Source organism: Theropithecus gelada, chromosome 11 (genome assembly GCF_003255815.1).
Source record: "Theropithecus gelada isolate Dixy chromosome 11, Tgel_1.0, whole genome shotgun sequence".
Taxonomy (NCBI): domain Eukaryota; kingdom Metazoa; phylum Chordata; class Mammalia; order Primates; family Cercopithecidae; genus Theropithecus; species Theropithecus gelada.
Genome location: NC_037679.1, coordinates 101,695,039 through 101,715,662, shown reverse-complemented (window position 1 = coordinate 101,715,662; position 20,624 = coordinate 101,695,039). Strand labels below are relative to the sequence as shown.

Below are 20,624 nucleotides of genomic sequence, written 5' to 3'. Positions count from 1 at the left end.
AGAATAAGCTAGTTTATTCCTGATCAAGCGACTCTGCCCCCAGACAAACTCTAATGAAAACTGACTTTAACAGCCACAGAGACCACAGATGATACTTGTTATACTAAAAAGACCAGTGACTCTGAAGGGCTGAGAACAAGACCTTGGCCTGCACCTTGGTCTCACTGCGCGACCTTGGGCACGTCCTTAGGCCTTTGGGCCTCAGTGCCCTTTTCAGCAAGCTGAAGGAGCTGGCTTAGGTTTCCTTGTGGAGGGGGGTTCCTGCTTTTTTTTTTTTTTTGCGATGGAATCTCGCTCTGCTGCCCAGGCTGGAGTGCGGTGGCACCATCTTGGCTCACTGCAACCTCTGCCTCCCGGGTTCAAGTGATTCTCTGGCCTCAGCCTCCTGAGTAGCTGGGATTACAGGCACCTGCCACCGTGCCCGGCTCATTTTCTTATTTTTAGTAGAGACGGGGTTTCGCCGTGTTGGCCAGGGTGGTCTTGAACTCCTGACCTCAGGGGATCCACCTGCCTTGGCCTCCCAAAGTGCTGTGATTATAGGTGTAAGCCACTGTGCCCGGCCGGTTCCTGCTTTAAGTATCAGTGGCTCTACCCTCTTTCCCACTACATGTCTGCGCCAGCTGCTTTGCCAAGCTCCTTTTGACCTCTCCTCCTGGGATGTGCCTCCCACACTTAGCCCCTCCCTTCCCTCGACCCTCACCCCCACCCTCACAGTGCCTCTCTGTGAAGGACATTGTCCTTCTCACAGGCCGTGGGTGGGAGATGAGGGGTTTGAGGGTATGGAGGGGAGTGATAAGCAAGGAACGCTCTGGGAGGTCTCACTTTAGAGGGTCCGAGGTGGAAGTGGTGAACTCGGGGGTTTAGACCCCCAGCCTGGGTTTGGGCTGCTGGACTGCATTACTCTTCAAGGCTGGTCAGGGAGAAGGGACGGGCAATGTGTGTGGTGGGGTGAGGTCCTCCTTTACAAGTGGACTCAGTGGCTGGGATGGGGAGAAGTTGGGGGCTCTGGGAGGGCTGTGGGAGGTACGTGGTTCCCACCTGGTACTCATAACCCAAAAACTGCCTTAAGATGACTAGTATGTCCTGCTCTTTCATAAACCCCTGAGAACTGTGTCTGGAAGGTTACAGCTTGGATGGTTGGAGCTGAGAGGTCACTGGATTTGTTTCATGTTAGGGGAAGGCGGGGTTGTGGCCATGAGCCCCCAGAGGCACCAGAAAGTCAATCCTGCCATTGCACCAGTGTGTGAGGAGCTGCCCAGACTGTTTCTTTTAGACAGAACCTGAGTCGGGAAGGGAACAGGAGAACAGTGACCTATATTATATTGTATATGCATTTTTAAAAATTTTTCATTGTGGTAAAAAAGACCACAAAATTTACCATCCTAACCCTTTTTAAGTATCCAGGTTGGTAGTGTTAAGTATATTCACGTTGCTGTGCGGCAGATCTCCAGAAACTTCTTCATCGTGTAAAACCGAAACTCTACCCCTCAAGTCACAAGTCTCTGTTTCTTTCTCCCACTAGCCCCTGGTAACCACCATTCTACTCTGTTTCTATTAGTTTGACCACTTAAAAACATTTTTTCTTTTTAACATTTTTAGTAAAGATGAAGTCTTGCTGACTCCTGGACTCAAATGATCTTCCTGCCCCAGCCTCCCTAAGTGCTGGGAGCCACTGCACCCTGCCAACTACTTTATTTTTATTGTATTGTATTTATTTATTTTGAGACTGCCTTGCTCTGTCACCCAGGCTAGAGTGCAGTGGCGCAATCATGGCTCACTGCAGCCTTGACTTCCCAGGCTCAAGTGATTCTGCCCCCTCACCCTCTGGAGTAGCTGGGACTGTAGGTGTGAGCCAGCACACCTGGATAATTTTTTTTTTAATTAATTTTTTGTAGAGATGGGGTCCCCCTATATTGACTAGACTGGTCTGAAACTCCTGGGCTCAAGGGATCCTCCTGCCTCAGCCTCCCAAAGTGCCGGGATTGTAGGCATGAGCCACTGTGCCTGGCCTAATGTGACTGCTTTAGATACCTCGTCAGTGGAACCATGTCGTGTTCGGGTTGTTTTGTAACTGGTGTATTTCACTCAGCGTAATGTCCTAATCAGGAGACTCTGCCCCCAGACAGAGTGCTGTGCTGCAGCACGTGTCCAGGTTGCCTTCCTTTTTAAAGCTTATCTGTTGCTGTAAGTATAGACCCATTTTGTTCATCCATTCATCCATTGATGGACATGTGGGTTGTTTCTACCTTTTGGCTCTTGTGAATAATGCCACCATGAACGTGAGTGTGCACATATCTCTTTGAGACCCTGCTTTCCGTGTTTTTGGGTATATACCCAGATGTTGGGTCATATGGTCTCGCTCTGTCGCCCAGGCTGGAGTGTCATGGCGGGATCTCGGCTCACTGCAACCTCTGCTTCCCGGATTCAAGCGATTCTCCTGCCTCAGCCTCCCGAGTAGCTGAGATTACAGGTGCCTGCCACCACACCTGGCTAATCTTTGTATTTTTAGTAGAAATGGGGTTTCACCGTGTTGGCCAGGCTGGTCTTGAGCTCCTGACCTCAAGTGATCCACCTGTCCCAGCCTCTCAGAGTGCTGGGATTACAGGCGTGACCCCCAGCGCCTGGCCTGCACAATTTTGCATTCCCACCAATAGTCCCCAGTATTTTGCATGCTTTTTGCCCAGTGTTGATTTAATGTCAGTGCATCCCTGGCACTGTATCCTTGTCTCCTACTTCTCAGCCCTTGTCTGGGTTCCTAGAACCTTGATATCAGGGAGTGCCTAGGTCATTGTGCTCATTCGACAGATGGGAAGACAAGCTCTCCAGAGGAGAAATGACCTGTTCAAGTCCCCAGGCCTGATTCTCACAGACCTGTCACTTGACGCTTTGCTTCCTGAGCAACTGATTTGGGCTCTGGCACTCCCTGGAGTTCCCTCATCCTATGACCCACACAGTTCGTCCACTTCTCACCGGGGCTGTGGTTCCTGTCCCCACAGGTCCAACGGGCACCCCTCCAAGCGGAGCCTTGGAGGGCAAGGCCGGCACCATTACCTCCAACGAGTGGAGCTCTCCCAACTCCCCTGAGGGGAGCAACGTCTCTGGGGGCAGTCAGGCGCTGGACAAGCCCATCGACAATGATGCAGAGGGCGTGTGGAGCCCGGACATTGAGCAGAGTTTCCAGGAGGCCCTGGCCATCTACCCACCCTGTGGCCGGCGTAAAATTATCCTGTCGGACGAGGGCAAGATGTACGGTAAGGAGCCCATCAGGTTCGGCCCCGTACCTGAGGCTGAGGCAAGGGGCCGACACGGAAATCTTGGGGTTCCTGCCAGGCCGTGGAGGGGGATGGCCACTTGGGGCTTCGTCACGTGGACACTGCTTTCTTCCTTCCTGGGCTCCCAGGGATGGGGGCATCTGAGGAGAAGCCTGTGAGGGGGTGTGGAGGGTGGGGCCCCTGGCGGTGAGCAGCTGTGGGAGTGGGAATCTTGGAGAGTTTGGAAAGGGCGAGTCTGGGTGGGGTAGAACGTCCCCCCAGAGCAGACGGGGAGCACCCCACAAGCTGTACCCCAGCAGGTGCCTGAGCACCAGGCTGCCCACTTTGACTGAAGGATGCTCAGTCATCCCCTCTTTCCCTCATTCACTCACTCATTCGTGCAGCAGACACATGCCGGGCCTTCTGTGTGCCTGGTGTGGGCTGGGCAGGTCTGGTCCCAGCCCATCATCTGGGGTGCGGGGAATGTGAACTCACAGATACTGGCTCTGCAACGCAGCCTGGAGAGCTCCTAGGAGAGGCAGAGTGCTGGAGACCACTCCCCTAGGAAAGGCCCCCCAGCCTGGCAGAGGGCCACTAGAAATGGCTTGATCTTCGTGAGTGACTGGGGTTGCAGAACACAACAGAAACTGTTCAGCGCCACGTGGGAAGGACCGAGCAGGTGGCATGGGGCCACGATGACTTTTGGATGGAAGAGGGGGCATCTGGAAAAATGAAGCAGGGGCCAGGCATGGTGGCTCACTCAAGCCTGTGATTCCAGCACTTTGGGAGGCCAAGGTGGGAGGATCACTTGAGGCCAGCAGTTTGAAAACAGCCTGGGCAACAAAGCGAGACACCACCTCTAGTAAAAATTTAAAAAAATTAGCCGGGTGTGGTGGTGCTAGCCTGTAGTCCCAGCTACTGGGGAGGCTGAGGCAGAAAGATCGCTTGAGGCCAAGGTGTCAAGGCTGCAGTGAGCCGTGATTGCACTGTTGCACTCCTGCCTGGGTGCCAGAGTGAGACCCTATCTCAAAAAAAAAAAAAAAGAAAGAAAGAAAAATGAAGCAAGAATGAAAACTGAATGGCTGTTGGAAGGCCCAGATCAGGCTTCTGTTCCCACTGGAAAGTCCTCTGGGAGCCCTAGCTCAAAACAGTGGTCTTGGGCAGGATGGAGAACCCTGAGTGGGTCTCTAAATGGCTGAAGTCAGTGACAACGAGGCCTCTGCCTGGCTTCCAACAGGATAGCCCCAGACCAGCTGCCCACTCTCACGGGTTTCCATTCATTTCTCCTCCGCACCCAACACTGGTGCCACCCCCACCACTGTTGCTTTCCTCAGCTTGCCCAGAGTCTCCCTTACTTCTGAGTCGGCCCTCCAGACCATCCCTGCTCTGACCACTTCTTGCTCTGATGGTTGCTTATTTTTTCTTTTTCTTTTTCTTTTTTTTTTGAGATGGAGTTTGAGATGGAGTTTCATTCTTGTTGCCCAGGCTGGAGTGCAGTGGCGTAATCTTAGCTCACCGCCACCTCTGCCTCCCGGGTTCAAGCGATTCTCCCACCTCAGCCTCCTGAGTAGCTTGGATTACAGGCATGCGCCACCACTCCTGGCTAATTTTGTATTTTTAGTAGAGACGGGATTTTTCCATGTTGGTCAGGCTGGTCTTGAACTCCGGACCTCAGGTGATCCTCCCGCCTTGGCCTCCCAAAGTGCTGGGATTACAGGCATGAGCCACTGCGCCCGGCTTTGCTTTTCTTTTTTTTTTTTTTTTTTTTTGGAGCAATCTCGGCTCACTGCAGCCTCTGCCTCGTGGGTTAAAGTGATTCTCCTGCCTCGCCCTCCCAAGTCGTTGGGTCTACAGGCATGTGCCACCACGCCCGGCTGATTTTTGTATTTTCAGTAGAGCTGGGTTTCACCATGTTGGCCAGGCTGGTCTTGAACACCTAACTTCAAATGATCGGCCCGCCTCGGCCTCCCAAAGTGTTGGGATTACAGGCATGAGCCACTGCCCTTGGCCTATTTTTTTCTTTTTTACAATTACGTATATTTTATGTGCATCGCTTAAAATATAAAATTGTAGTACAAGGTTTAGAGCAGAAACAGAAGTCCTTTGGGCCTCTTCTGCTCATTCCCAAGTGCAACTTCCTAGATCTTCCTAGATGCCAACTCTTCGTCTTTTTTTTTTTTCAGACGGAGTCTTGCTCTGTCGCGTAGGCTGGAGGGCAGTGGCGCGATCTCGGCTCACTGCAAGCTCCGCCTCCCGGGTTCATGCCATTCTCCTGCCTCACTGTGCTTCCCAAGTAGCTGGGGCTACAGGCGCCGCCACCACGCCCAGCTAATTTTTGTATTTTTAGTAGAGATGGGGTTTCACCATGTTAGCCAGGATGGTCTGGATCTCCTGACCATGTGATCTGCCCACCTTGGTCTCCCAAAGTGCTGGGATTACAGGTGTGAGCCACTGCGCCCGGCCTCATCTTTTTATTCTACCATTTGCATCTGTATTTCTTTTTTCTTTGAATCTGTATTTCTTTTTTTTGAGACAAAGTCTCGCTCTCTCCCCTGTCGCCCAGGCTGGAGTACAGTGGCACAATAGAGATGGAGTTTCACCATGTTAGCCAGGCGGGTCTTGATCTGACTTCATGATCCACCTGCCTCAGCCTCCCAAAGTGCTGGGATTACAGGTGTGAGCCACCACACCTGGCCTTGCATCTGTATTTCTAAATAAAATACTTGAATGTGTTTGTGGCAGTTAAGATGAAGTTTGGCTTTAACAGATCCCAAATAGCAGTGGCTTATATAAGAGAAATTTTCTTCTCTCTCCTATAAATGTCTGGAGGGTAGGTAGTCCAAGGAAGGTGTGGCAGCTCTGCTCCATGAAGCTCTCAGGGACCCAGATGCTTCCGTCTTGTGGCTCATGAGCATGACTTCCATTGTGAATATTCCCTTAAGGCCCAAGCAGCTGCTTCGGTTCTATGAGTTACATTGCAGCTAGCAGACAGGAGAATGGGATGAAGAGTGACCTGGCTACCTTTAAGGAAGACACTGGGAAACTAACCCCTGGTATATTTACTGTCTGGAACCCAGTCTTGTGACTGTATTTAGGAGCAAGAGGCATTGGAAAAATCCAGCAATACACTGCCATAGCCAGGTGCCTACGACCATGCCTGGCTAATTGTAAAGTTTTTTATAAAGTCCGGGCGCAGTGACTCACGCCTGTAATTCCAGCGCTCTGGGAGGCCGAGGCGGGCACATCACCTGAGGTCAGGAGTTCGAGACCAGCCTGGCCAACATGGTGAAACCCCGTCTCTACTAAAAGTACAAAAATTAGCCAGGCATCGTGGCGCGTGGCTGTAGTCCCAGCTACTTGGGAAGCTGAGGCAGGAGAATCGCTTGAACCCAAGAGGCGGAGGTTGCAGTGAGCTGAGATTGCACCACTGGACTCTAGCCTGGGTGACAGAGTGAGAGTTACAGGCTACAGATTACAGGTCACAGAGTGAGAAAAGTAAAAAATAAATGTAAAATAAAAAATAATTTTTTTTTTTTTTTTTTTTTTTTAGGCGGGGTTTTTTTTTTTTTCCCAGGCTGGAGTGCAGTGGCGCTATCTCGGCTCACTGCAATCTCCGCCTCCTGGGTTCAAGCGATTCTTCTGCCTCAGCCTCCCAAATAACTGGGATTACAGGCGCCTGCCACCCAGGCCCTTGGCTAATTTTTGCGTTTTTAGTGGAGATGGGGTTTCACCATGTTGGTCAGGCTGGTCTCAAACTCCTGACCTCAGGTGATCCGCCTGCCTCGGCCTCCCAAAGTGCTGGGATTACAGGTGTGAACCACAGTACCTGGCCAAAAAATAAGTATTTTATTGAGATGGTGCCTCACCGCCTTGTGTAGGCTGGTCTCGAACTCCTGGTCTGAAGCCATCCTCTTGCCCCAGCCTCCCAAAGTGCTGGGATTACAGCCGGCCTTCTGCCCGGGCCACCTGCCCGGCCTTCCTGTAGTTTTTGATTAAACTTATATTCGAGACTTTAGTATCTTTACAAAGTAAACATTGGTCACAGTTGTTCCATATAGTTTTACGTTTCTTTTCTCATACAGCTTTTTGGTTTTCCTGGAGATAATGTTCTTGATTTTTTTCATTTGGTCACTTGTTTCTACATCTATCATTAGTTTATCTTCAAACTGTTCAGAAAAGAGTAAAATTCTCACTCTTTTTTTTTTTTTCTTTGTTTTAAGAGACAAGGTCTTGCTCTGTCATCCAGGTTGGAGTGCAGTGGCATAGTCATAGCTCGCTGCCTCACCACAGGCTCTACCTCCTGGGCTCAAGCGATCCTGCCACCTTGGCCTCCCGAGTAGTTAGGACTACAGGCAAGCATCACCTTGCCTGGCTACCTTTTTTATTTTTTGTGGAGACGGGGTCTTGCTGTGTTGCCCGAGCTGATCGTGAACTCCTGCGCTCAAGCAGTCCTGCCTGGGCCTCCCAGAGTGGTGGGATTACAGGAGTGAGGCACTGCACCAGGCCTAAAATTCTCTTAATATGGTCCAGTATACCAGGTGACCTAAGATTTTTTTTTTCCTAAAAGTAATCCTCCCGGAGGCCACTGCCCTCCTGCTTTATTCTGTGCCAGATGCCCCCCAGGCCTGTTGCACAACTGTCATTCTGCGATTTTCTTGGTTTTTTTTTTTAGATGGAGTCTCACTCTGTCACCCAGGCTGGAGTACAGTGGCATGATCTCGGCTCACTGCAACCTCCGCCTCCCAGGTTCAAGCAATTCTCCTGACTCAGCCTACCAAGTAGCTGGGATTACAGGTGCCCGCCAGCACGCCCGGCTAATTTTTGTATTTTTAGTAGAAACGAGGTTTCACCATGTTGGCCAGGCTGGTCTTGAACTCCTGACCTTAGATGATCCGTCTGCCTTGGCCTCCCAAAATGCTGGGATTACAGGCGTGAGCCACTGCAGACTCAGGGTCCCAGTAGACCCGACCATCTTGGGATTTTCTTCCTCTGCATCCTGTGAAGTCCCTTCCGCTTCTACTTGTGAAGTTTTGCTTCTTACTTTTAGTGCCTGGGGAAGCGTCATGGGGGAGACAGCTGTGTATGGAGCACCTGGGGGTGCCTGGTGTGGTGTTGGGTGCTTTGCAGAGATTGTTCCCATTTGGCTAGGAGGGACGCAGCCTCTGGGACCCCCAGGCTCTTTCCTCTGCTTTGGTGGAGGAGCGGATGGCTATAGATTATGAGCTTAGGTATGAAATGAGAAAGGGCAGGGGGAGTGCAGGGAAGGGCAAACGGCTTGGCTGGGGAGCCGTGGTGTGTGCCCTGACCCTTTACAGGCCAGGTCTGTGTGCTTTAAAGGCAGAGATGGGCTGGAAATCCTAAGTGTGCATGAGGCATCCAGCAAGGGGCAAGGACGGAGGGCGCTGCGGGTGTCTGGGAGGGCCCCGTGGAGATGCCAGAATGTGGTAAATCAACACACGTCTGTGGAATTGAGCACCCCTGGGGACCAAGGGATTTGAGTACTTGCTTTTTTTGGTGAGGGGTGTGTATGTGTGTGTAAAAATATATGTAACATTTTCCGTTTTAATCATCATAGTTTTTTAGTTTATAGTTTGATGGCATTAAATATATTCACATTGATGTACAGCCATTACTACCACCCATCACCAGAAATATTTCATTTCAAAGTGAAATTCTTTACCTTTTAAACAATAATTCCCCATTCTTGCCATCCTCCCCACCCTCCAGCCCTGGCAACCACCATTCTGCTTTCTGTCTTTATGGGTTTGACTAAAGCTTTAGTTACCTCATATAAGTGGAATCATAAAACATTTGCCCTTTTGTGACTGGCTAATTTCACTTAACACAAGGTCCTCAACGTTTATCTGTATTGTAACCTAGGTCAGAGTTTCCTTCCTTTTTAAGGCTGAGTAATATTCCATTGTATAGACCACATTTTGTTTATCTATTTGTCTGCCGATGGACATTTGGGTGGATACTTAGTTTTATTTAGTTCTTATAGGTAGATGTTTCTGAACCTGCTCCACATATAAAGATATTGGGGTTAAGAGACTGTGACCAAGCCTGGGGAAGCGCCAGGCTGTGGATCTCTGGCAGGCCTTGGGTTGGAATTCTCTTTGGCAGGAGGGAAGCCACTGACTCGGGGAAGCAGACTGAAAATGGTTTGGCAAACTGTCCTGGCCATGTTGGCATCTCGGATGCTGCTCCTCCCCTGTGCTGAGACCCGGGGAGGGGTTTGGAGGAAGAGCGAGGAGGGGCAGAGGCGCTGTTTCCCTGTGCTTCATAACACACCAGCGCTCCCAGCATCCTGGGCATCCGTGATCTTTCGGTCCTTTCAAGGGTCCCTTCAAGGAAGGAGGAATGGTATCTGTGCTTACACATGCAGAAATGGAAGTCCAGGGAAGCCAAGACTTTCTCCAGTCTCTCAAGTCGGAAGTGGAGAGTGGGGCTTTAACCCAGTTCTCCTGCCTCCGAGCTTGGCGCTCCTCTGTCAACTGCATGGCCTTGCTCCTCCGCTGCCTGGTCCTGGCTCCAGGTGGGTCAGGCCCTGGGCAGGGCCCTGGAGGCTGTACTGCAGGCTCTGACAACCGCCCAGCCCCCACAGCACCTGTCCTGCATGAGAATAGGTTCTGCTGGGATCCAGACACCCGCTCACCCCGTCTCTTCTTACCAGTCCCGGGGGCCGAGCCAAGGCAGGACTGCGTGGGGACTGATGGAGGGCCGTCAGCAGGCAGAGCTGCCTGGCCCGGCTGGGAGCTATAGATAGCTCTGAGCTCACCCCAGTGTGTGGGATGGGCCCTCTGGGAGGCAGAACGGGAGGCCAAGCTGAGAGCTGACTCAGACCTAAGCTCACCGTGGCTGCTCCCCTCCTGTCTTCTCATCTTCCCCTCGGGGAACTGTGCTTCCCATCCTCTGTGTACCCCAGCCCCATTCTGAGCCCCCAGCTGCTTCCAGCATCCCCAGAGCTCTGGTCTTTTCTCACCCCTGACTTCCCTGCATCCAAAGACCACCAGTCCCTTTCCAAGTGGGCTGGCCCAGTGGGGTATGGGGTGGGGCTGAGAGGCTGACTCCTGACCTGGGGACCTGGCCTTAGCTGTTTGAGGACAGGGGTTAGGCCTGCGGCCATGACACATCCAGCATAGGACACACTGACCAAGGCCAGGCAGACATGCAGATGACATGCAAAGCAGCATGACAGATTAACACCTGCTATTTCTGAGCTGAGTCTCCCACGCTTGTTGGCTCCGGCCCTCCCCTTGAGCACCTCTCACCCTCGTGGGCCGGCTCCCTGGCCCGGGGTGCTTGCCTTCTCCTACTCATAGCCGCTTTCATTTCTGCCCTGTCACTGTGTGACCCTCCCCCTGGCACAGCCAATGCTGGCCTTTCTGACCTCCTTTGGCCAGGCTCGCAGTCGGCCTAGCCTAGCATGCAGGTGGTGGGATTTGAACAACTTCTTACCCCCTTCTGCCTGCTCCTCGCCTTCCCCACTCCTCACACTCAGTGCTGGCCAGGTGGGCTCGCGTCCCGCCTCCTGCTGTCTGGAGGGCTGTGGCTAGCTCTGGGGTTTCCTCTGCATTCATCCCTTTCTGCCTCCTATGCTTCTCACCTTCCTGAGGTTGCTCTTGACTTTCCCGAGTCTTCCTGCCTCTTCTTTTCCCTGCCTTTCTCTCTGCTTCTCCCCTCCTGTGTCCCAGGTGGGCCATCCTATTAGCTGCCCGTCAGCTGTTATTAAGCGCCCACCCCCACTGGGCAGGCCGTACTGAGGCCGTGTGGTCTCTGCTCTCCACGACTTCATGGTCTAATGAGAGGGGCAGGAGAAAGCTCTCTGGACAGTTAGCCACCCAGGCAGACACCAGGGTTGTCCACAGCCAGTATCAACCAGATTTATCTTGGAAGTTGTCTTGAAGGAAGCGGAGCTGAGGGTGGGTGCTTGTCTTGGTCTGTTTTCTGTTGTTTATAACAGAATACCTGAAACTGGGTAGTAAAGAAGAAGTTTATTCCTTACAGTTACGGAGGCCAGGAAGCTCCAAGGTCGAGGGGCTGCATCTGTGAGGCCCTTCGTGCTGGAGGGGACTCTGCAGAGTCCCAAGGTGGTGCAGGCATCCTGTGGCGAGGGGGCCGGCTGTGCTTGCTCAGGCCTCCTCTTCTCTGAGATAGCCCCCAGTCCCCCTCCCGTGCTAACCCGTTAGCCCATTAATCCATGAGTGGGTTAATCCATCATGAAGGCAGTGCCCTCAGGGCCATATCACTCCTTAAAGGCCCCACCTGTCAGTACTGCCACATGGGAGATTAAATTTCAACGTGAATTTTGGAGGGGACAGATACTCAAACCATAGCCGTGCTCCAGGCCAGGGGGTGGAGAGGTTGTGAGCATCGGCCTAGAGGCGGGACTTTGTACGGTGGGTTTGGGGGACCTGATGGAGGGTCTGGGCAAAGCACTGTTGATTCATCAGACTGTCAGAGGTGAAGGGATCCTTGTCAGAGGGATCCCCTCGTTTTGTGGATGAGTCACACAGCTATTAAGAGGCAGAACCGGACCCAGACTCGGGCTGAGTTTGGGAGTAGAGCAGGTCGAGGTGTCTGTTCACAAAGGCGATGGGACAGAGGTGAGGAGTCTCACCTGGGCTCCTGCCCCCACTTCTTCACCACGGCCTCGGGATTCTCTGCTCCTCTTTGCTTTGTTGCCTTGTGGGTTTCCAGCTGCTCCCATGCTCCTCCCTACGGCCTATAGCCCTGGCTTCAGGTGCCTGGAGGCCTGATGACGGAGTGTTCAAATCTACTCTGCCCCAAGAGCTGGCATGACCTTGGGCAAGTTATTTAACTTCCTTGGGCTTCACTTTCCTTTTGTAAAGTGGAAGTCATAATACTATTGCCTTTGTGGGGGATGTTTTGGTTTTATTTATTTTATTGTGAAAAAATATACATTACATAAAATTAACCATTTAAGCCATTTTTATGTGTGCAGGTCAGTGGCATTAAGTACATTCACCTTTTTGTGCAACCATCATCACGATCCATTTCCAGAACTTTTCCATCATCTCAAATAGAAATTCTGTACCCATTAAACAGTAATTCCCCATTCCCCTCTGCCCCAGCCGCTGGTAACCTGTTCTCTTTTCTTCCTCTACGATTTGCCTGTTCGAGGAGTTTCATAAAGGTGGAATCAAGCCAGCCGCGATGGCACATGCTTGTAATCCCAGCACTTTGGGAGGCCGAGGCGGGTGAATCAAGAGGTCAGGAGTTTGAGACCAGCCTGGCCAACATGGTGAAACCCCGTCTCTACTAAAAACACAAAATTACAAAATTAACTGGGTGTGGTGGTGCACACCTGTAATCACAGCTACTCCGGAGGCTGAGGCAAGAGAATCTCTTGAACCCGGGAGGCGGAGGTTTCAGTGAGCTGAGATCATGCCACTGCACTCCAGCCTGGGTGACAAAGCGAGACTCTGTCTCAAAAAAAAAAAAAAGAAGTGGAATCAGGCCAGGCGTGATGGCTCACACGTGTAATCCCAGCACTTTGGGAGGCCAAGGTGGGCAGATCACTTGAGGTCAGGAGTTCGAGACCAGCCTGGTCAACATGGTGAAAACCCGTCTCTACTAAAAATACAAAAGTTACAAAATTAGCTGGGTGTGGTGCACACCTGTAATCCCAGCTACTTGGGAGCTGAAGCACGAGAGTTGCTTGAACCTGGGAGGTGGAGGTTGCAGTGTGAGCTGAGATTGCGCCACTGCACTCCATCCTGGATGACAGAGTGAGACTCCATCTCAAACAAAAAAGAAAAAGAAAAATGGAATCATACAGTATTTCCCCTTTTGTGTCTGGCTTATTTCACTTGGTACAATGTCTTTAAGGTTCATCCATGTTGTAGCATGTGTCAGAATTTCCTTCTTTTTAAAGACTGAGTAGCCGGGCGTGGGGGCTCACGCCTGTAATCCCAGCACTTTGGGAGGCCGAGGCGGGCAGATCACGAGGTCAGGAGATCGAGACCATCCTGGCGAACACGGTGAAACCCCGTCTCTACTAAAAAATACAAAAAACTAGCCGGGCGAGGTGGCGGGCGCCTGTAGTCTCAGCTACTCGGGAGGCTGAGGCAGGAGAATGGTGTAAACCTGGGAGGCGGAGCTTGCAGTGAGCCAAGATCCGGCCACCGCACTCCAGCCTGGGCGGCAGAGTGAGACTCCGTCTCAAAAAAAAAAAAAAAAAAAGACTGAGTAATATTCCATTGTATGGATAGACTGCATCTTGCTTATCTGTTCACCTGTGGATAGACATTTGTATTGCTTCTACCTTTTGACTACTATGACTAATACTGCAATGAACACTGGTGTACAGGTCTCTTGAGTCCCTGCTTTCAGTTCTTGTGGGATTGGAATTGCTAGCTCATATGGTAATTTTATGTTTAAGTTTTTGAGGGACCACCGAACTATTTTCCACAGCAGCTGCATCATTTTACATTCCTGCCAGCAAGGAACAAAAGTTCTGATTTCGCACATCCTCATCAACACTTGTTATTTTCCATTTTTTGGATCGTAGCCATCCTAGCGGGTGTGAAGCGCTATCTTGTGGTTTTTGATTTGCATTTCCTTAATGATTCGTGTTGCAGAGCATCCTTTCATGAGGTTATTGGAATAAGACCTTGCCTTCTAGTGTAGTAGCAGGTATGAGAGCACACAGCAGGTGCCAAATGCACAGCACGGGGTGAAGGGAACATGCACCTGCCCTCAAGGAGCTCACGGCGTGCTGGGGGAGCGCGACTAGGACAGAGACTGAGGCAGGAATGGGCATGTCCTCTTGTGGGGAGCCGGACCGGCTTCTTGGTGCTTCCTGGGGCTGTGGCCTCGAAGCCTGGTTGATTTCACAGAAGCCTCAGAGCCCTCCAGGGACAATGGTAGGAACAGCTCGAATGTCAGGCCCAATTGCTGCCTTCTCAGGCTTCAGTCAGAAGTTCCTTCTCCACAAATAGCCTCCTCCTCCAGCCCCAGGTGTTTATGGCTTCAGCTGATCCCTGGATAGCTGCACGCCCCCACACACATCCCGGCCCCCATTTCCAGGCCACTGGGGATTAGGGTGGGGCAGGGAGGATGGGCCCAGCCTCCTCTCCCTGAGCCCCAACCTGCAGGGGTGCAATATGGTGCTTGCTCGCTTCACCGAGGCCTACAGTGAACCAAAGATGTCCTCGTGCGCTTCCACCCGCTCTTTGGTGGGGAGGCTTGTGCCCTCAGATCCTCAGTCCTTTTCAAGTTTGAAAGCTAATAGCATTCACTGTAACAGGGCTTCGTTAACAATATTAACGATACTCGCTGACCTTGCTGGCCCTCTGCTGAGTGGCGGGTGTTTGACTTACTCCATGCCATTTAATAGTTTATGGCCTGGGGGGTGGGCTGCCACGGAGAGAGGGGACTCGGTGCAGAGGAAATGAGATACAGAAATGACCTAGCCCAGGCAGGATTGTGCAGCTGGGGTAACGATTTTAGTGGTGCTATGTGACGGCAGGGTGTGTGTGAGGCTGGGTGTGGGGCTAGGAGAAAGCAGAGATTCCTCGTGGACGGACGCTGCCTCGGGAATGCTCCATCCTCAGCCTTTGGGCCACAGCTCCTGTTTCTCCATGGGCAGCCTTTGCCCCTGGTGGGGTGGGGCCGTGGGTGTGAGCTGTGTGAGCTGGGGGCTGCTGGACACATGTCCTCTGACAGATGGGCCACAGTCTGGCAGGGTTGTCCTTCCCAGCCCCACCCAGGCCTGCCCTGGGGTTGGCCGAGGCCACCTGCCACATTGCAATGCACAGCTGCCCGACTGGCCTCCTCCTCCCCAGCCTCTGTTCTCAGCCACCAGAGGGAGAAGGCCTGAGGTTATGTGGCTGGGGGCAGAGCTGGGACAAGGACAAGCCTTCCCACCGCCACCACCTTAGCTGGGTGCCTTACAAGTTTCTCACTGCCATGGCCCTTTGCTGGTCTTCACTCTGGTTCCCACGCTCTGCCTGTAGGCCCACGCTCCCTACTCCCTTCCGCGCTTGCCCCTGACTCTGGGAGCCTCCTGGTGTCTACATGATCCAGGGTACGTTGGCTCCCATCAGCTCTAGGTACCACTGTCCATGAGTGGTGGGCAGGACCTCAGGTCCAAATAGTCAGATCTCCCGCCAGGACCTTACTTCATGCAGAGACTTAGGAATTGGGATTGATCCAAAGGGGAGGAGCAGCATCGTCCCTTGCAGAGGAAGCTCAGCCCTGTTGGGGGAACACATCCTAGAGGGAAAGAGCCAGCAAGTAGGAGTCTCAAAGCATTGGGGACAGCCTTAGAAAACACCTTCTCGTGGTGCCTGGGACACTAGCAAGCCGTGAGACTATAAATAAGTCATTTCCCCTCTCTGGGCTTCCGTTTCATCTTCATCAGGCTAAACGGGACCTCTAGAGTCACGTGGTCCAGCCCTGCTTCTAAGAGAAGTGACCTCCAATTCCCTGTTCATTCGGAGTGGTACCGTGCAGTAGTCACAGATGGGCACTGGCACCAGACTACGTGGACCCGAATCTCAGCCACCTGCTTGCCTGTGACCCTGAGGACATTTATCAACCTTGCTGTTTCCCTGTCCGTGGTGGATGACAGCACCACCCTCATGGAGCTGTTGTGAGGATCGAAGGGGTGAATGCAGATAAGCTGTCACAGGATACATATCCATGTCCGCACAGATACTGGTACTGAGGAGGTGTGCGGCAAGCGTTCATTGTCATTAACGTTGTCACCGGAGTGACAGGCCACAGCAGCTCCCTCTGTGTGTAAAGCCTGGATTAGATGCCAGCTGGTCTGGAGGCAGTGAAATGGCTGCGTTGACCTCTAGAGCACCCCTGGTGGCAGGAAGGAAGCTGCCTGTTCCCCTTGACTAAAACACCCACAGACACCCCACACTTCACTGCCCCACAGGAGGTTCTCAACTGCCGGCATCACCCCCGACCAGCACAACGAGGCTGGAGGGTCTGAGATGAGCCAGCAAGGGAGAGGAGGTAGAAGCTCCCCAGACAGCCAGGGGAAAAACACAACTTTAACAGATACAAACCTGGAGGACAGTGTGCCGAGTGACATATGCCAGACCCGGAAGGACAGATGCCCGAGGGCTCACTCAGAGGTGGAATCTAAACCAGCGGAGCTCACAGCAGAGAGTAGAAAGGTGGTTACTGGAGGCTCCGGCAGGCGCGACCAGGAGGTGTTGGTCAAAGAATACAGTTTCAGTTAGATGGGGAAATGTTTTTGGTTTTTAGTTTTTTTTTTCTGTTTTGTTTGTTTGTTTGTTTGTTTTAGACAGGGTCTTTCTCTCCCTGGCAGAAGTGCAGTGGTGTGATCACGGCTCACTGCAGCCTCAATCCCCTGGACTCAAGTGAGCCTCCTGCCGCAGCGTCCTGAGTGGCTGGGACTACAGGCATGTGCCACCACACCTGGCTAATTTTTAATTTTTATTTTTATTATTTTTTTATTTTTATTTTTATTTATTTATTTTTTTGACACAGAGTCTCGCTCTGTCGCCCAGGCTGGAGTGCAGTGGCGCGATCTCGGCTCACTGCAAGCTCCATCTCCCGGGTTCACGCCATTCTCCCGCCTCAGCCTCCCGAGTAGCTGGGACTACAGGTGCCCGCCACCACGCCTGGCTAGTTTTTTTGTATTTTTAGTAGAGACGGGGTTTCACTGTGTTGGGCAGGATGATCTTGATCTTCTGACGTTGTGATCCGCCCACCTCGACCTCCCAAAGTGCTGGGATTACAGGCGTGAGCCACCGTGCCTGGCCTTATTTTTATTTTTTTGCAGAGATGGGGTGGGGTCTCACTATATTGCCCAGGCTGATCTTGAATTCCTGGGCTTGGGTGATCTTCCTGCCTCAGCCTCCCAAAGAGCTGGGATTATAGGTGTGAGTCATGACGCCCAGTCAAGGAGGGATGGTTTTGGAGACCTATTGCCCAGCATGGTGACTACAGCGAATAATAATGTATTGCATTTTTCAAAAGTGCTAAGAAAGTAAATTTCATGTTCTCATCATGAAGAATGATGAGTATTTGAAATGATGGACATGTTAATTAGTTTGATTTAATCATTCCACATTATATAAATATATCATAACATCACTTTGTACCCCAGAAATACAGGTTGAGCATCCCAAATCTGAAAATCCAAAATCTGAAATACTCCAAAGTTTGAAACTTTTTGAGTGCTGATGGATTTTAGGATTAGAAATGCTCAACTGGTAAGTATATAATGCAGATAGCCCCCAAATTTGAAAAAACCCCAGATCTGAAACACTTCTTGTTCCAAGCATGTTAGATAAGGGCTAGTCAACCAGTATGTACAGTTTTAAAAAGAAAGAAAAGCCAGGTGTGGTGGCTCACACCTGTAATCCCAGCACTTTGGGAGGCCGAGGCAGGCAGATCACCTGAGGTCAGGAGTTCGAGACCAGCCTGACCAACATGGAGAAACCCCGTCTCTACTAAAAATACAAAATTAGCTGGGCGTGGTGGTGCATGCTTGTAATCCCAGCTACTTGGGAGGCTGAGGCAGGAGAATCACTTGAACCCGGGAGGCAGAGGTTGTGGTGAGCTAAGACTGCACTATTGCACTCCAGCCTGGGCAACAGAGTGAAACTCCGTCTCAAAAAAAAAAAAAAAAAGATAAAAATAGAAAAAAATACAAAGACGGGCTGGGTGTGGTGGCTCATGCCTATAATCCCAGCACTTTGGGAGGCTGAGGTGGGCAGATTACTTGAGGTAAGGGGTTCGAGACCAGCCTGGCCAATATGGTGAAACCCTGTCTCTACTAAAAATACAAAAATTAGCCAGGCGTGGAGGTGTGTGCCTGTAATCCCAGCTACTTGGGAGGCTGAGGTGGGAGAATCACTGGAACCCGGGAGGCGGAGGTTGTGGTGAGCCAAGATCACACCACCTGCATTCCAGCCTAGGCAACAGCGAGACTCCATCTCAGAAAAACAAAACAAAACAAAAAAGAAGACGGCTGAGCCTGCCTTAGACCCCTTGGTGTGGCTTCTGTCCTGCCCGCTTCCTAGCCTCTCGCCCAGGGCTAAGATGCCCTTTCTAGCAGCAGAGCCCTGGAACTTTGTGGCAGGAGGTGAAGGTAGTTGTGGGGTGGTGGGCAGGGGTTCCTTGCAGAGGCTGAGTCCTCTGTGATGTTTGGGGTGAGGGTCTCAGCTGATGGGGGGCAAGGTCTCCCTACTGCTGCTCACTACAGGCTGTGGAGGAAACAGCACTGTTACGGGGCGGTCCTGCCTGATGACAGGAGGTTCCGTTAACTAAGCATCCTGGCTGGACCGGGCCTCGGGCCATATTCAAGCCCCTGAGCCAAGAGTCACACCTGGACAGCAATTCTCTGGCAAATAGGTATCATTACCTGCCCATTGCAGGGAGGAGGTGGATTTACTGTGAAGCTCATGAGGTGACCCAGCACTCACACGGGCCCCTTCCAAGTCCCTAAACTTAATTTTTGCTTCATTGAAGTAGAACTGACATACAACAGACCATACATGCTTAAAGTGGACAGTTTGATACATTTTGACAGATGGAGGCACCTGTGAAGCCATCACCACCATTAAGATAATATGTTCGTTGCCCCCAAAAGTTTTTAACCTAATTTTGTATTTTTTTTTTTTTTTTGGAGACAGAGTCTTGCTCTGTCGCCCAGGCTGGAGTGCAGTGGCCGGATCTCAGCTCACTGCAAGCTCCGCCTCCTGGGTTTACACCATTCTCCTGCCTCAGCCTCCCGAGTAGCTGGGATTACAGGCACCCGCCACCTCGCCGTGCTAGTTTTTTGTATTTTTTAGTAGAGATGGGGTTTCACTGTGTTAGCCAGGATGGTCTCGATCTCCTGACCTCATGATCCGCCCATCTCGGCCTCCCAAAGTGCTGAGATTACAGGCTTGAGCCACCAGGCCCGGCCTCCCAATTTCTAAATGTCTTAGTCTTCACAAAAGTCGGGGTTTGCTCAGGTACAGAAAAGTTCAATGAGACCAGGACAGGACGGCGCTTTGAAAGTTATGTCAGAGTAATCAGAAGTATAAGGTTGTTTGCGTGTATTTAACTCACTCCTTTGTCTGAGAAGACTAAAACAGTTACGGGACATCTGACTAGCATCTTAGCATTCAGTCCCTTGTCATTCAGGCAGCAAGTATTTATTGAGCGCCTACAGTATGCAAGCAGTTTTCTAGGTGTTGGGTATAAAAAAGTGAATAAATGGACCAAAAATCCCTATTCACATGGACTGTGGTTCTGATGGGGGTGGGGGCACAGACGGTACTGAAATAAGTTAGATTATGTGTTATGCTAGAAGGTGCTGTGGAGAAAAGGAAAGGCGGTGGGTGCCGGGGTGGGCAGGTAGGAGTACGACTTCAGCCCTCGGTGGGGTCGTCAGGGAAGAGAGTGTGGCACCCGAGGGGTGCAGGTGGTGTGGGACTCTGGGGCCGAGTGTTCCCTGGAGGAGAAACAGGAAGCACAAGGACCTTGGTGGGGCAGGTGTGGGCCTGGTGCATCCCAGGACAGTAAGAGGTTTAGGATGGAGCAGGTAGACTAGATCAGAGAGGTGACTGAACTGGGGTGGCCACATCCTGCAGGGGTTTCCATGCCGTTGTAAGGACTTGGACACCATTAATCTGGGGCAGATGAAAGCCGTTGGAGTGCTTCTGAATTTCGATAGGGTCGCTGCAGCTGCTGTGTTGAGCAGACTGGGAGTAGGGAATACACGTGGACGGTGATGATCCTAATGCAAGCCAGAGATGACGGGAACTTGGACCCTGGAAGGTGCGGTGCTGCACAGTGGCTGAATGAATTCTGGATATGTTTTGGAAGTGGAGCCACACCAGACTCGTTCATTCGTTCAGCAAGTAGGTGCCAGGCACTGGACATGCAGACTTGAACGGATGCATGGTCTCTTCCTCTGAGCTGTCGAGAGTCTAACAAGGAAAGACAGACACGGACAACCCATGAGCACACGGTAACCTGTGTGCAAGGCACGGGCCGGAGGAGCAACCAAGAACTGTATCCCAGATGGTCTGCCATCCCCATCCCTCCTGCTACACCATCACCCACTTCGCAGCTCTTGGGAACCTCTTCCTCCCTCATGCTCTTCCTTGCTCGCAGACTAGTCTCTGAACTGGGCCTAGAGCATGTTCATTTTACAGAAAAGGAAACTGAGCCACAGAGTGTCCTCACTGAGCCAGCGTTGAGGTCTGTTTCCTACATTTGTAGAAATTTGGAAAAATCTGCAGGAAAAACCTTAAAGGAACTAGATTCAAGAAGAGAAGGCTAGCCGGGCGCGGTGGCTCAAGCCTGTAATCCCAGCACTTTGGGAGGCCGAGACGGGCGGATCACGAGGTCAGGAGATCGAGACCATCC

At 51.7% G+C, this 20,624-nt stretch overlaps 1 protein-coding gene across 4 annotated transcripts in view; it reads left to right on the top strand.

The window, feature by feature from the left end:
• Positions 1 to 20,624, top strand: part of TEAD4 (TEA domain transcription factor 4) — an 84,635-nt gene that overhangs the window by 32,181 nt on the left and 31,830 nt on the right. For 3 of the 4 annotated variants that reach the window (XM_025403493.1, XM_025403492.1, XM_025403491.1), the window contains one exon: positions 2,997 to 3,251. The exons of the other annotated variant lie outside the window; for it this stretch is intronic. In XM_025403493.1, the coding sequence (XP_025259278.1) occupies positions 3,245 to 3,251 (7 nt within the window). In that variant the 5' untranslated portion in view covers positions 2,997 to 3,244. The remainder of the gene's footprint in view (positions 1 to 2,996; positions 3,252 to 20,624) is intronic. 4 annotated transcript variants of the gene reach the window in all.